Source organism: Mus caroli, unplaced genomic scaffold (genome assembly GCF_978045245.1).
Source record: "Mus caroli unplaced genomic scaffold, Mus_caroli_1 scaffold_13, whole genome shotgun sequence".
Taxonomy (NCBI): Eukaryota; Metazoa; Chordata; class Mammalia; order Rodentia; family Muridae; genus Mus; species Mus caroli.
Window position 1 is genome coordinate 17,059,410 of NW_028227268.1, and position 15,655 is coordinate 17,075,064.

General features: G+C 40.2%; 1 protein-coding gene across 1 annotated transcript in view; it reads right to left on the reverse strand.

Annotated features, from left to right (window-relative positions):
• Positions 1-15,655, reverse strand: part of Efcab3 (EF-hand calcium binding domain 3) — a 418,970-nt gene that overhangs the window by 43,593 nt on the left and 359,722 nt on the right. The window contains exons 165-173 of the mRNA XM_085829216.1: positions 15,378-15,431; positions 13,398-13,502; positions 10,886-10,939; positions 9,739-9,843; positions 7,198-7,251; positions 6,223-6,327; positions 3,030-3,083; positions 1,975-2,079; positions 719-772 (exon numbers count right to left, since the gene is read on the reverse strand). Coding sequence (XP_085685342.1) covers positions 719-772; positions 1,975-2,079; positions 3,030-3,083; positions 6,223-6,327; positions 7,198-7,251; positions 9,739-9,843; positions 10,886-10,939; positions 13,398-13,502; positions 15,378-15,431 — 690 coding nt within the window. The remainder of the gene's footprint in view (positions 1-718; positions 773-1,974; positions 2,080-3,029; positions 3,084-6,222; positions 6,328-7,197; positions 7,252-9,738; positions 9,844-10,885; positions 10,940-13,397; positions 13,503-15,377; positions 15,432-15,655) is intronic.

A 15,655-nucleotide genomic window follows, 5' to 3' on the forward strand; every position in this document is an offset into this window, starting at 1 on the left:
AGAGAGCTGAATTGCCAGGAGCTACCAGCTTTTGGCCTACCAACCCTATGTCTCACCTCAGTATAACCCTGTGTCAAAACTGATCTTGGACAGAGTATGGCTAAGTTGTACAGAATGACTTCAAACTTGAAATCCTTCCATCTTAGCCTCTGGTAACATTTAAAAATATAGTATAATAATAATAATAATAATAATAATAATAATAATAAATATACTGGGTATAGTGGCCCATACTTGTAGTCCCATTACTTAATTGGCTGAGATAAGAGGATTGCTGCAAATTGGAGGTCAGCCTGGACTACAATATGAATTTGAGGCCATTCTGAGCTACAGGATAAGGTCCTATCTCAAAAAACATAAAGAACAAAAAACAACAACAACTACACATATACAAATTAAAAAGGACAATGTCTACAGAAATAGAAAACTTAACCTATGTCTCTCAAAGTCTATGCAAACAAGAGAGGCAAGTTATAAATCAATATTGATAGATCAATAAATTGGCAGAAAGCAAAGCTGGGACATTTTAAGAGTCAACACTAATAACATAACCTTTTCCCCTTGAGACAGGGACTTGCTATATACTGCACACAGGACTGGAATTCCCAATCCTCTTGCCTCAGTTTCCCAAGATGTAGGACTATAGGCACATGCTACTACACCTGGACAAGGATTTTTTTTTTTTTTTTACTTGCTCTTCTACGTGCACCTCACTTACCTTTGAGATCTTTCACGCATTTTAACAATCTGGTTTTATAAATCTTCCCACCAGCTGTAAGGTAAGGTACCATTCAGAATATAAGTTAATAAAACAGCATAAACACAGAACAGCGTCTTTAATTTTAGGAAAATCCCCTAATCGGCCTTCTAATTTGCTTGGAAATTTACTTTTACCATAATGTAAGAATGAAACCAAATATGAAGAAGTGTGAGTGTTTTATCTGTACAAAGGTTTGTGCACTCCGTGCAAGCAATGCATGCAGAAGACGATGTTGGATCTACTGAATTTGGAAATACAGACAGATTTGAGTTGTATGGGTTCTGAAAACCAAACTCCCATCTTCTGCAAGAGCAACAAGTTAATCGCTGAGCCATCTCTCCACCTCTCTTTTTGGTCATCGTTTATTGCTGGCAGGATGCTCAGGGCAGCAGGAACATTTAACTTTGACAGTAGAGGTTAGTGAAAGATATTGTCAACCTTCAAGATTAGTGTGTGTGCCCAGGGAAGGAGTTACAGAGACAAAGTTCGTAGCTGTGATGAAAGGATGGACCATTTAGAGACTGCCGTATCCAGGGATCCATCCCATAAGCAGCTTCTAAACGCTGACACCATTGCATACACTAGCAAGATTTTGCTGAAAGGACCCAAATATAGCTGTCTCTTGTGAGACGATGCCGGGGCCTAGCAAACACAGGAGTGGATGTTCACAGACAGCTATTGGATGGATCACAGGGCTCCCAATGGAGAAGCTAGAGAAAGTACCCAAGGAGCTAAAGGGATCTGCAACCCTATTGTTGGAACAACATGATGTACTAACCAGAACCCCGGAGCTCTTGTCTCTAGCTGCATATGTATCGAAAGATGGCCTAGTCGGCCATCAATGGAAAGAGAGGCCCATTGGACTTGCAAACTTTATATGCCCCAATATAGGGGAATGCCAGGGCCAAAAGATTGGGAATGGGTGGGTAGGGAAGTGGGGGGCGCTATGAGGGACTTTTGGGATAGCATTGGAAATGTAATTGAGGAAAATATGTAATAAAAATATTAAAAATTAATAAATAAATAAATAAATAAATAAATGATGCAGGGGAAAAAAAAAGATTAGTGTGTGTGACAAGATCAGGCAACAAAATTTCTTTTACTGTGAGAACCCCTTCTCTTAATGGGTTTTCTTGGATACAAATGTATCATCCTAGAAGTATTCACCTCTATGCCCCTACATCCAAGACTGAAGGAGTGGCTTCAGTACTCACTGTAAACCGACAGAGCTTGCTGTAGCTCCTTGTACACATTGTCGGAGAGCATCAGGCCCATTTTCCTCAGCACGTTTTTCAGATCACCAAGATCAATCTTCTCCCCTTTAGAAAGATGTGGGTTTTTAACAGGTAAGAATTTTAGCAATGGATGAATGATTTTATTTAGTCACTGTGTGTATGGCCATGCAAGCAATTCTGAACACATGTGCATGTGGAGCCTAGAGGTTAGCCTTTGATCCTCAGCTGTCTTTTTTTTTTTTTTTTTTTTTTTTGGACAGGGTTTCTCACTGGGAAGTGGGGCTTGCTGAGCAGGTAATGCTGTCAATGAGTTTTAGAGATTTGCCTGACTCTGTCTGTATCCCTAGCACTTGGATTGCGAATTTATGCCACCATGCCCAGCTTTTTTTTTTTTTTTTTTAATGGGTTTAGGGGTTAAAACTTTGGTCTTCCTTTAAGGGCTCTCTTGACTGAGGTCTCTCCCCAGCCCCAAGCATGGGTGATTTTAGATCATGGAAAGGTTATTTAAATTGCTTATGTGTCATAATCTTAGGAACAAAATTTCAAAGAACATTGTTAAGCTACATAAATTCAAAGAGCATTTGAATATGTCATTTGTTATAGAAGGAGAATTTATACTTTAATTTATGAGAAGGGAAATCTCACATCCTAGATACAGGTCAAACATCAGCATCTTATCAGAGTTTCAGGGGATGTTATATAGCAACAGTTCTACTGAAGCTTCACCATGAGACTGAACTGTACTGACTGTGTTTTACTGTTTAGACATCAGATCTAATCCTCAGTAGTTCCTTCCTGAATTCATACACACACACACACACACACACACACACACACCCCACATCCTACATAAGCAAAACTCAGATCTAATTAAGATTGTGGAACAAATAGTTAACTCTTAATTTTGAGGAGAGTAAATTTAGCATGCCAGTTGTAGCTTCAAAAGAAAAATAATGTTTAAATATACTATTTTTTTCTATAAAATATTATGGCCTCAGTTAAGAATGAATACCATTTTAACCATAACTACTTACCAGTAAAGTTTTTTGCTTTATCCAATAACACATTTAATTCAACCATTTTGTTCTCTGAAAGAAAAGACAATTCAGGCACATAGACCCAGTTAGATTTGGAAAAGTCATGGAAAATAGTTGTAAAATGCTGGGATTCAGCCATCTTTCAAGATTTCTGATTTAACTATTTTAGCACATGAAGAAAGAAGAAAAGAAGATGGAAGTTTAAAGACATCACCCACTGTCTAATGTCGTTCTGAGATAAGGGTACTATGCTCTCATCCCTCCCCTTTAGCCACTCATTATGAGTCTGAATTCCAGATTGCTCTTATGAAGACTGTCAGAAGCCATAATGGGACAAGCTAATAACCAGCAGGTGATCATCCTGAAATGGCCTGCCTTGGATTATTATATAATTTGTGACAGGTGCGCCCTTATTAAGCAAGGCTGTAAGGGATTCAGTTTAGAAAAGATTCCTGCTATTAATATGCTTTTCCTGTTATTATTAAACATATATAATAATAATCACTAAGTAGGCGCACACCCCTTTGGAGCAAATCTCTGCAGATCCATGAAGATGTACTGTATAGATGTGCTATATAGATAAATAGATGACTTAAGTCTTATGATGATCCTATATGAATACCTAAAATTATATTAGTGATTATTAAGCTCATTTATAGTGGGACTGCTATTATTAGGTCTTCTTCTGATAGTCAAAACTGCGATGTCTGCCAGTCTCCCAAGCACCATCAGTTAATTGCTCTAAGATAGCAACCAGACTTTCTCCTACTCAGAGCACATTCCAAGAAGTTGTAAAACAACCAAAGGTCATAAAAAGGAACTAACGATTTATTATAGGTGCTAGGATTGAGGATAAAATATTGACTGGGTTTATCTATACAAAACTTCACTTATAACTTAGTTATGGTTTTAAACCTTCGGTGAACCTGTGGAGCTGAGACAAGTGATGGATGTTTAGCTAGATAATCACTCCTAATGGATATGCATGTAAACAGTCACTGTTGTAAACTTCTATTTCAATTTATGATTTGATTTTTTTGTGTGAACTTGTGATGAACTTTGTAACATGTGATCATGTATTCTGAAAGATGTTTAAGCGCTAAGGACAAAGAAAAGAGTCAGAACTGTGGTGAGAGGAACGGAGGTGAGAAGAACTGAGCTGAGAAGAACTGAACTGTGAGAGGGAACTAGGCTGAGGAGAAGTTTTTAGACAGAATACTTTTTTAGACAGAATTGAACTTAAGAAGAACTTAGAAGAATAGGCATAGCTTTTGGAGAAAAGGCATTGAGAGTAAGAGCATTGCTGTGACTTCAGAGCAGGAGGAGAGAACAAGATTAGAAGGAGAATGCAGAGTGGAATAACTTAGAAACTATAGGTAATATAAAAAAAAACTAAGAGAGCAATGTGCAGAATGCAGAGGAAAAAAGGAAAAAAGAAGACATTGCAGAGAGCAGGCAGGCTTCTCCTTACCATGGGGCAGAACAGGTCCCATGGTAAGGACAAGGCAGGCTTAGTCTTATTAAAAGGAACAAAGCTTTTGTTTCTTACAAACATGGGTTTAATTCATTTAGCATTTAAAGGGTGGAAGTCTTTTCTTTCTCTATGCAATAAAGATTGGAGCTCATTTTTTATCCAGAGTGAGTTCTGTCTGCACTGGTGCTTGGTCTTTTGCTCCAAATGCATGTGTAAGTATGGATGTGTGTGTAAGTCTGTAATTGTGAGAGTGCAAGCAAGTTGGGCCCAACTATTTTGAATGGATATGTATAAATGAGCATTATGAATCTGTATATGAATTTATGTGAGATTATGCATATTCACTTATGTAAAAGATTTTCCTTCTGCGAGTATTATTCTCTTCTGGTTCAATAGGAGTTTACTGCTCCAAACTTCCCCCTAGCCTGACAAGCAAGAGGCATCTGGACAAAAGGGAAAAGGCTCTAGAAATTAATCCTTTACTTAATCTCCTGCTGTGTTAGGACGAGGTGCTAAGTGCCTGAGACTGCAGTCTCTGGCCTCAGAGGAACACAGAAGGCAGGTCAGCTACAATGGCATAGTAACTTAGACGTAGATAAGTAAACTTTTTATTATTATACAGCAACCCTAAATATCTCGCAAGACAAAGTCTTACCCTCCACTGACACTCTTACCCCTCCACTGCCTCAAAAAGAACTGACAAGAAAACCCTCCCCCGACCCGGAATGCCCCCTCCCCCCCCCCCAGCAGAAGACCCTGAGCAGAGGCTCATCTCCTATTTTCCTCCTAATAGATTATACTGGCTTTGCCTTTTTGACATTTTTGTCCAGCTAAATTGATCTTACCAAATCATTAATGAACTATTTCATTAAAAGTGGGTATGTAAGTTTATGCCTCTAATCACAGCATTCAGGAGTCTGACACAGGAGGATTGCTATGAGTTTGGAGGACCTTGGGTCTTATAATATAAGACAAAATAGACAAAAACAGGTAGACATGAGAAGGAAGACATATGAGTGACACACATTTGTTAACTGGTTGTTTAGAGTATGTGGACATCGTGAAATGTTGCTTTTCTAAGAGACTTAACAAAAACCCCACCTCTTACCAAGGCCTTTGGTGGTTCTAATATCCTTGGCCCAGGGAGTGGTACTGTTAGGAGGTATGGCCTTGTTGGAGGAAATGTGTCACTGTGGAGGTGGGCTTTTAAGGTCTCCTCCTATCCTTACACTTCACTCATTGTGGAAGAGACCCTACTCCTAGCTGCTTGGAAGCCAGTCTTCTCCTGGTTGCATTTGAAACAAGATTTAGAACACTCAGCTCCTCCAGCACCATGCCTGGCTGAACACTGCCATGTTTTCCTTCTTGATAAGATGGACTGACCTCACCTGGCGTGGTGGCGCATGCCTTTAATCCCAACACTCGGGAGGCAGAGGCAGGCAGATTTCTGAGTTCGAGGCCAGCCTGGTCTACAAGGTGAGTTCCAGGATAGCCAGGGCTATACAGAGAAACCCTGTCTCGAAAAACCAAAAAAACAAAACAAAACAACAACAACAACAAAAAATGGACTGTCCTCCTGAACCTGTTAGCCAGCTCCAATGAAATGTTTATCATTGCTTTGGTGTCTCTTCACAGCAATGGAAACCCTAGCTGAGAGAAGGCCTTACACAGAAGCCCCAACTTTCTTCCTAGGAGAGTGGTATCCAAAACACTCACCATCAGTGTGTAGAAGCTGCATCAGGTCCTCACAATCCTCCTTCTCAAGTTCGAATCCTGCATTCTTCAAAATCAGTGGTATACTAGAGACTTGAACTTTCTTCCCTTAGGAAATAAGGAGATGGGAGTAAATACAAATGATTCCCACCATGGAAGATGATAGCTTTAAGGCTTTGGAGAGGGGGTCCAGAGGGTTGGGTCATTGCTTAGGAGCACTCTTTGCTCTTTAGAAGATAGCACACCCATCCTGTGGCTCACAGTCCCTTGGAACTCCAGCTCCAGAGGAACTGACTCTCTTTTGGACTTCATGGGCACTTCCACACACGTGCACATACACACATACAAGGTACATAATTTAAAAATTAAAACAAATCTGTAAAAAAAAGACTATGGATATTAAAGATTCTCTGCCCAGGGGGAGAGAGAAATGTTGGCTATTTTACAACCCATATCGGTCTCTGCTCCCTTCTCACCGAGGCACAAGCTTCAGTTGAAGAGATCGAAGATGAAGGTAAACTGTAATAGTGTTGTGGATAGCCCTGGGGCTAGTTATATTTGATCTGTTCTCCTGTGAGTGGTTGTGAACAAGGAATGAGTCAGCACTCAGGTGATTTCCTGGAAACCTGCTTCCCACCTTAATTTGTAAAAAAAAAGGAAAGCTGATGATGGGGCAGATAAAAGGGACGGTGGAGCAGAAGGTGGGGGAGGGAAGAAGGAGAAAATGGAAGAGGGAGAGGATGCAGAGGAGGAGGAAGAAGGAGAAAAGCGGAGCAGAAGCACATGGCCTGGAGAAACTGCAAGTTCTAAGGGGTCTCATAAGCTGTGGAAGATGGTAGTGTCTCAGTAGATCTGCCCAATCTAGGCACACAGCATGTAATCATATTCAGAATCAGCAAACCAGTAGTCATGGAATAGCAAGATTCTAACCAGTGAGACTTAAAGGAAATGCGAAGCCCCTGTCCTCAGAGCTCTTACCTTTGATCTGTGCCACACTGTTCAGCAATCTCTTCTTATAGATTTTTCCATCTTCTGTAAAACAGTGAAACAGAAGAAAAAGGATGAGAAACTCTGCAACTCTCTGTCTGACTGTCTTTCTGTCTGTCTTGTACAAGTGAGGCAAACAGTTCCCCACTAAGTTACATCTCTAGCCAAAAATGTCTATAATTTATACTGTATAAGACATTTTTATATGACTCTCCTGGTCATTTATTGTTTCACCCTCAAGTAATAGCAAAAGGAGTGCTCTCAACGTGCTAAGTCTGAGCTGTAGCTGGACCATGTGGCAGCTGATAAAGCAGGGCACAAGCACAGTTTTCCTTCTCTTTCTCCTTGGTTTCTTTTGTTATTACAGCTTTATCCTTTCTCTCTTCTTTCTACCTATCTGGCATTCCTATATGCCCATGAGGCATACCTATATGTTTAGCCAGAATGGCAGACCCTATAAAGGGATAATATTAAAAATAGTTACCAGCCAGGCATGAGAAGACATGCCTGCCTCTTTACATTTATTTGGGAAGCTAAGACAGGAGGATGAAGTGGAAACCTAAGGGTTCATTGGAAAGTCAGTTGTGTTGGATGGTGTTTTGCTGGGGCAAACGTGAAGGAACGTTCTCCTGATGTGGACATAGGTGAAAGGCTAAGGAAGACTCATGAAGGAACATTTTGGTGAAGCAGACACAAGTGGAAGGATATTCTGCTTAAGCAAGCACATGAAAGGACAGGTGACGAAGGATACTTTGCTAATGACATGCATGTATTGGTCCTCCTTACATTGCATAGTTGAGCTCCATTTGTCAGGACTCCATAGGGAGAAATGGACCAAAAAACTTCTGGTGGTGTGCCACTTCCTCGAGGAGTCAGGCTAATTGGCAGAGTGATGTCATCTGAGACAGACATATGTACTGAGGTAAGACCCATGAAGAACACATGATGTTTGGAGGGAGTATAAAAAGGACTCAACGGAGGCTGAGCTTGGATTGTTGGAGGAGCTATCTGCGCAACCCCTGTGGGTCTAGCATCTTTCCTGATTTCGCTTTGCTAAGAGAGGCACAGCCGAGAACTTTCCTGGCATTCTTGTTGTCTCTGGTCCCTCCTGCTGACTTGTGCTGAGGCTAAGGCCTGTTGTCTCTGCTATTGCTGCTGATTCGTGTTTGCTATCCCTACTCTACCAAATTGGATTGCTGATATATCCGTGAAATTTTTGTGCGTGGATGGAGCTGCCACTGCCAATGTCCAGACAACACAGATGGGAGTTGCTCCAAAGAATCATTTCTAAACAGGTCTGCTTCCCCCGTATCTTTTCTTTCCCACTACCTCAGTGGTGGGCTGAAAGGGAGGTTGAAGCATTTAAGAGCCATCATTAAAAGTAGACTTTGAAAAAAGAGTTACAGGAGGATCATGATTTGAGGCCAGTATGGGCTACATAGTGAGTTCAAGGCCAGTCTGAGCTATGTAATGAGTCTCTCTCTCAGCAGTAATAAAAACAAATATTTTAAATGACTTGCTAAGTAAACTCCATAAGTGAAGGTGAAGTAAAGTTGGGACAGAAAATGGGGAATATCCACCAGCACAACATATCCTCATGGGTTCTATCTGTCTGCAGGCAGCTCCTGCCTGTGGACCCTCCATGTCCAGCATGTATTGGATATAGTCTCTAGTATAGGCCATCTGCCTCTCCTTGCTACTTGCACTGAGCCAAAATGCTAAGAAAGGTGCAGGGTGTCGTCAGCAGTAGAAGGCTTGCTTAGTATGCAGAAGAGACCATCTTGATCACAGCAGTACCAAAGGGAAGAGGGGAGGGTGTGAGCGGGGAAATGGGAAGAGGCAAGTGCACCATGGAGCAATCAGTTCCTTGGGAGAACAGTGAGGAGGCATTGGGGAGATGCAGGCACGGGGAATGGGCAGTCTTAGGTACATGTGGCAAGAATTCAGGTATGTACGGAGCTTTAGCCGCTCAGGATGCTGATGCTCCTCCCTCCAGGGACTAGTATCCTTGCCAATGTGCAAGCTTGGGGACAAGAGGGACAGGAAGAATGGGTGCAGGGAGAGATGCACAGGTGATAGACCTATAGCATCAACTGTCCCTTTCCTCCCATGAGCCAATGCAGGTGATCTGGAGGTAGAACTTTTGAGGGCTTCTAACTTATGCCACCGACAGAGTGGACACTGCCCGCACAGCCACATGGTCCACAGGGGTTCGCAGTTCGTTGTTGGATTGTGGGGAGATGGGCGGTTTCCCTGGGGACAGATAGGTGTGCAGTCTGGTGCAGGGAGTTGGGGGAGGGGCTGCAGAATTTAGCTAGGGCCGGAATAGAAGAGAGAAGTTTCTCACTTTCAAATCAAAACACAAACAAGAACAGAGCTTCTTCTTCTCTCTCTCTCTCTCTCTCTCTCTCTCTCTCTCTCTCTCTCTCTCTCTCTCTCTCTCTCTCTCTCTCTTTTCCTAGCAGTTCTCATTCAGAAGCCCACAATAGCCCATTCACTCCTCTGAGCACCAGCAGCATGCTAAACACTTACTAGACATGGGCAGAGATTTTAAGAGCCTCAATTCTTCTTTCTCTGTGATTGCGATCCCCATGTTTTCCAGAGCGCTTTTTATGTATTTGATGTCAACCTTTTCTCCTGTAAGTAAACGGGAACCATTTCAGGTTAAGAGATGATGATTTCAGTTTAAGGAAAATAGAATGACACAGGACACTGCTTTTAGCCGAAAGATGAAGCAATTACAAAGATGTGAGCCAATGCCACTAATCTGGGGTTATTTGAGATTCAGTGTCAGAAAGCCTTTTTTCTGAGTCGGGTAAGAGGACATTTGTCTCCTGTGTGTGGGTCAGTACAGCACGGAGCAGTGCAGACACTGTGTAAGAGATAGTGACTGTTAGAACTACACTTTAACTTATTTCCAAAATTCACATTGAAACTTCATCTGTAATACAAGGCTAACTACAGGCAGACACTTCATGGGGGAGTGAGCTCATTTTTTTTTTCTTGAGATTATGGACCTGAAGAGGCCTCACTGAGGTGGGATGCCCTCTGTTTTCCTTATCCATCATCATATTCAATGAGAAGACACAGTGACCAAGACACCACCCTATTTTAAGACAGAAAGTGGCCTAAACCTCAGCAGATGGGTGTGCAAGTGTTTTGGTGATGGTTTTTCCAGACTCCACAGTGATAAAAAATAAACATGAATTGTTTATAAAATACCAGATGAAGGTATTTTGTTTTGTAGCATGAGAGCATTAAGATGGATGTTATAGGACTTATATACTTCTATTTGTATGTAAAAAATCTCTTGTTTCTACTTAGTGGCCTGAATTCTGGGACTGGTTGTTCATACTGACCATGTTCATGACGCAAAAATCTTGCATTTGAATTCACTCTGGTAACTTATATTTTGGTCCTTCAAACACCAGTGAAGTAAATACTATCCTGGCACAAATACTGAAGCTAGTATTTGTTTCTGAGAGATCTGTACTTCTTGTAAATTTCTAATATTCAGGATTGAATATTAGATAATTCTGTCAATGAGACAGAATTATCTATAAGTAGATAAGGAACTGAATGGACTTAGTGACTAGTGGAGTGGTAGATTGACAATTAAGAGGGGTGATCATCCACACAGACCTGGGTCTCAGTGTTATAACATCACATGAATTCTCACCTGTGAAAATCTTAGCTGCATCCATCAACACATCCAAGCTAACCCTTCTATGGTCTGCAAGAAAATTCAAAATTTAGATTCAAGGATGAAGACATTTTTAAAAAATAGCAGCCGGGCGTGGTGGCACACGCCTTTAATCCCAGCACTCGGGAGGCAGAGGCAGGCGGATTTCTGAGTTCGAGGCCAGCCTGGTCTACAAAGTGAGTTCCAGGACAGCCAGAGCTATACAGAGAAACCCTGTCTCGAAAAACCAAAAAAAAAAAAAAAAAAAAAAAAACCAAAAAAAAAAAAAAAGCATAACGTTCTTGAAATATGGTATGTAGAATTATAGCAAGTTTTCATGCTCCTGTTCAGAACTTTTAAGTCAACAAGAACATATAATAGAGAGAAGGCTCAAGCTGTAAGTATATGTTTATTCAATGGATATTATTTCTCTTTTCTTCTCTAAGCTGTTGACTGCCAAGCATCCTCATAGCATTCTGGGGAGTGGAGTTTTGTTGGTGGGCGCAGACTTTGTCCTTGTGTACTTTGTGGAAGTAGAGACATGACAGAATTCTTCTCAAAATGTGGTCCACCAGCCTCCTGAGCCACCCACATTCCACACCTTTCTCCCAGTGTCAGCATTTGTGTTGGAGATTGGGAAAACTACCAACATTCTAGAGTTAACAGTATCTGAAGGCACCGGCCATCATTCTGCTTTGTGCTATGTGTACGAGTAGCGAGACAATGTCAGTGTCACTTAAGAATGTCCTTGATAAAGCAGCAAGGATTTTTTGTTTTTGTTTTTGAATGTGTGTGTTATGGCACTGTGTGGAGACCAGAGTTCAACCTTGAGTGTCATTCCTCAGGAGTTGTCTACCATATTTTCTCAAGACAAGGTCTCTTTCTGAGGTCTAGGACCGGTTCTGTCAATTATCCCAGCAAGCCCCAGGCATATGCCTGACTCCCCCAGGGCTTAAAAGCCTGGCACACCAACATCCATCTTTTTACGTGGGTTCTGGGGATGGAAGCCAGCTTCTTATGCTAGCACAGAAAGTACTTCGTGGACTGAGCCCTCTCCCCAGCTCTAAATGTGATTTTAAAAAGTATTGAATAACTAAATGTGGTAATATTTATGGGATTGGTATACTTAGTCAATAGTGTGCAAATGACCAAAGCATGTGCTATGAAATCATGTGTGGGTAAAGATGAAAGGCTAAGGAAGACCTGTAAGCTTTAGCATAAGCAAGAACAGAAAAGGTTCACTGATACTGTTTTTGATCCCATGTGGTATCTAAATTTTAAGACGCTACTTGTTGAGTTTCGGGATAATAGCAAGGAAAAATATTTGAAAAGGCTATCAGATGCTTCTCTTGCCAATTACTCGTGTCTTTATGAACTCAATAAAATATATTACTTATATATTATTTACACACACACACACACACACACACACACACACACACACACACACACACACACATTTACCAAAATCAACAAGGGCTGGGGCTGCAACTCAGTGGCTAAGTGCATCCCTACAATATTGAAGCCCTCCGCTCCATCTCCAGGACTACTTAAACCAGAATAAAATAAAACAACCAAAATATTTCATCAGATTGCATGAGAAAGTATATATGGGAGTCTAGCCATACATTAAAATAGTTAATAATAATGTCAGGTAATTCTCACTTTTTGTCTCTGTTTTAAGAAACTATTTGCATAAAATGTATTTTATCAACCAATACATTTATCATTATTTGAAAGACTATAAAGAGCCAGGCCTGGTGGCATATACTTGTAATACCAGCACTCAGGACTGAGGCAGAGGGATTAGGAGTTTGAAGGCAGCCTGGAACATTATAGTAATTTCCTAATCAGGCTACGGGATGAGATACTATCTCAAAGAAAAACAAAAACAAAACAAAACAAAACAAAAATAACAACAGTCATAGTCTAAAGAATTAATACATGGACATCATCAAAATGTGTTTAGTTTCTAATGTAATAAATATTGATAACTAATAATTAATAAAACAGCATAATGAAGTTCTGAGTCAAAACATCTGAGAGCCCCTAGTGAGGCTGGTTGGTTTCATGTCTTTTAGATGCGTTTCTTAAGGATTAATGATGTTAATAATCAGAAAATGCATTTTCAAAAATTTTTAAATGGGGTCTCATTATGTCATCCTGGCTGGCCCAGATCTCGTCATATAGATCAAGTTGGCCTAAAATTCAGAGATCCACTGCTTCTGTCTGTTGAGTGCTATGCCACTATGGCCCACACATTTTCAATTGTTAAATAATATTTTTTCTTCTTTATTCCTTGTCACTGTTTCCCCAGCCCTTTTTAAATATCTACATTTTGCTTATTTCTACAGTGGTCAGTCTTCCATATTTGTCACCAGTGAGGTTTTGTAGGAAAAACCCTTCAATTCTCTTGGTCCCAGTGTTTCTCTCCACATCCTGTCTTCCCTTGTAGCTCTTGGGCTGGACCAGCCACTGTCGCTGGGGTAAAGGTGTCACGGCCACTTACTAGTCACTGTCAGGTGAGCCCGAAGGTCCTTCAGTTCTCTTTTTTCCAGTTTGAAACCAGTGTTGTGAAGAACATTTTTCACATCTTGGACATAGACTTCCCCTCCTTCATCAAGACAAGAGATAGTAAAGTTGTTACAAAATGAAAAATTTGGACTGACTGTCACCCGCACCCAGAGCTGAAGGCTGATAGAGCTAAATGTAGCAGGCCACATGGCAGTCAGAAATGTGCTCCCATAGTCAAACTTCTGAGAGAGAAGTACGTGAGGAAGAAAAAGGACACTCTGACGATTCTGGTGACTTAGGCAAAGAGAACAATCAGGTTATACTAGATAAAAAGTAAGATTTGAAACTCATTACAGTAACAAAAAATAACCTCCCAAATATACTTTTACATCAAAGGAAAACTGGTTAATTAGAGTTATTAAAAACTACTGGCAGGGTTTATACTGACTTTGTCTATATGAGTCATCTATAAAGTATCACTATGTGTATATATATATACATATAGATTATACACATACACATTAATTTTTTAGTTGAGTTAAACATTGAGTGTTAAAAAAAAGCAAAAAAAAAAGTGGTTGATAAAATTAAGTACACAGAAATGAAAAAGTGTTGATATATTAAAGTCAATCCTAGTGATGTGGGCCTGTGGGTATGTGTAGTCATTGCTAATGGGTAGAGCTACATTTTGGGGTGATGAGGTGTTATAAAATTGATTGTGGTAATTGTTGTACAACTCTATTTGTGCACTAAAAACCCTTGAATCGTACACTTTGAGTGAGTTGGACAGCATGTGAGTTGTTTTTCAACGTTTTTTTTTTCCATTTTATTTCAACAGCATATGAAAAAAAAAGGCAAATAACTAAGCAGGAAAATATTTACTGTGTATATGATAATATGCTTATAGTTAATATATAAAGGGGCCACCTGAATTAGTAGAAATAAATGTTCAGTGTCCAGGAGGATGATGGACAAATGGCCCTGGTAAGAAATTCAAAGCTTGGAAGGAATATATATATCTTAATTAGCATTATTATTGCTGTGATGAAACACCATGATCAAAAGCAACTTGGGGAGGAAAGGGCTTATTTGGTTTGTACTTGAATATCATAGTCCATTGTTGAAGGAAATCAGGACAGGAACTCCAGCTGGGCAGGAAGCTGCAGGCAGGAGCTGAGGCAGAGCCCTTGGAGGGGTGCTGCTTACTGGCTTGCTCTTCATGGCTTGCTCAGCCTGACTTCTCATTGAACCACAAAGGACTGGGCCCTCCCCCATCAATCACTAATTAAGATAACGCCCTACAGGCTTGCCTACAGTGATCTTAGAGAGGCATTTTCTCAGTTGAGGTTCCCTCCTCTCCTATGACTCTAGCTTGTGTCAAGTTGACAAACGTAGTCAGCACAATATAACAGCCTTTTGTTTTCATGATAAGGAAGACAACATTTTTATTTTTAATAATGAATGAAAACATTCATTTTCATTGAATCAAATTAGTGAGAATCCAAATATGTGAAAGTGATATTTTAGTATTAAATTTAAGATGAATAGAACACAAAAATTCAATTAAAAATAGACATGTGACCAGGAAAAACAAGAGGAGCATACTAAAAAACTAATCTATAATTCCATTTTTCCTATACATTATTTATATTTCAGATTATTCTTGAATACCTAGTAGATATCAAATAATTATTGAATGAGACTCAGTTTTGTAATTTTATACTTTAAAGAAAGTTTCAAATTTTATCATTTTGGTTTTATTCTTTTCTTTTTTTTTTTTAAAGATTTATTTATTTATTATGTAAGTATACTGTAGCTGTCTACAGACACACCAGAAGAGGGTGTCAGATCTCATTACGGATGGTTGTGAGCTACCATGTGGTTGTAGGATTTGAACTCAGGACCTTCAGAAGAGCAGTCAGTGCTCTTAACCGCTGAGCCATCTCACCAGCCCCTTGTCTTTGTTTCTACTCACCTTTGAAGCTCCTCACACCCGACAGTAGTTCTTTCTTATACACTGTTTTGTCACCTGGAGGATAAAATACAATTCTGTTTTCAAAGGATGGTAAAAGTCTGCGTTCATACACACCAAAAGGAAAAACTCAGAAGCATTTAAATTCATTCTCAGTGAAATGAGAGATACTTAGAAAAAGCCCACCAAGAACATAGTCAGAGCTCTCGTACTTGTGAGCATGTCCACGGCCCTGGTCAGACCCCAGCTCTGTGACAACTCTCAGCATGGTAACCTAATCC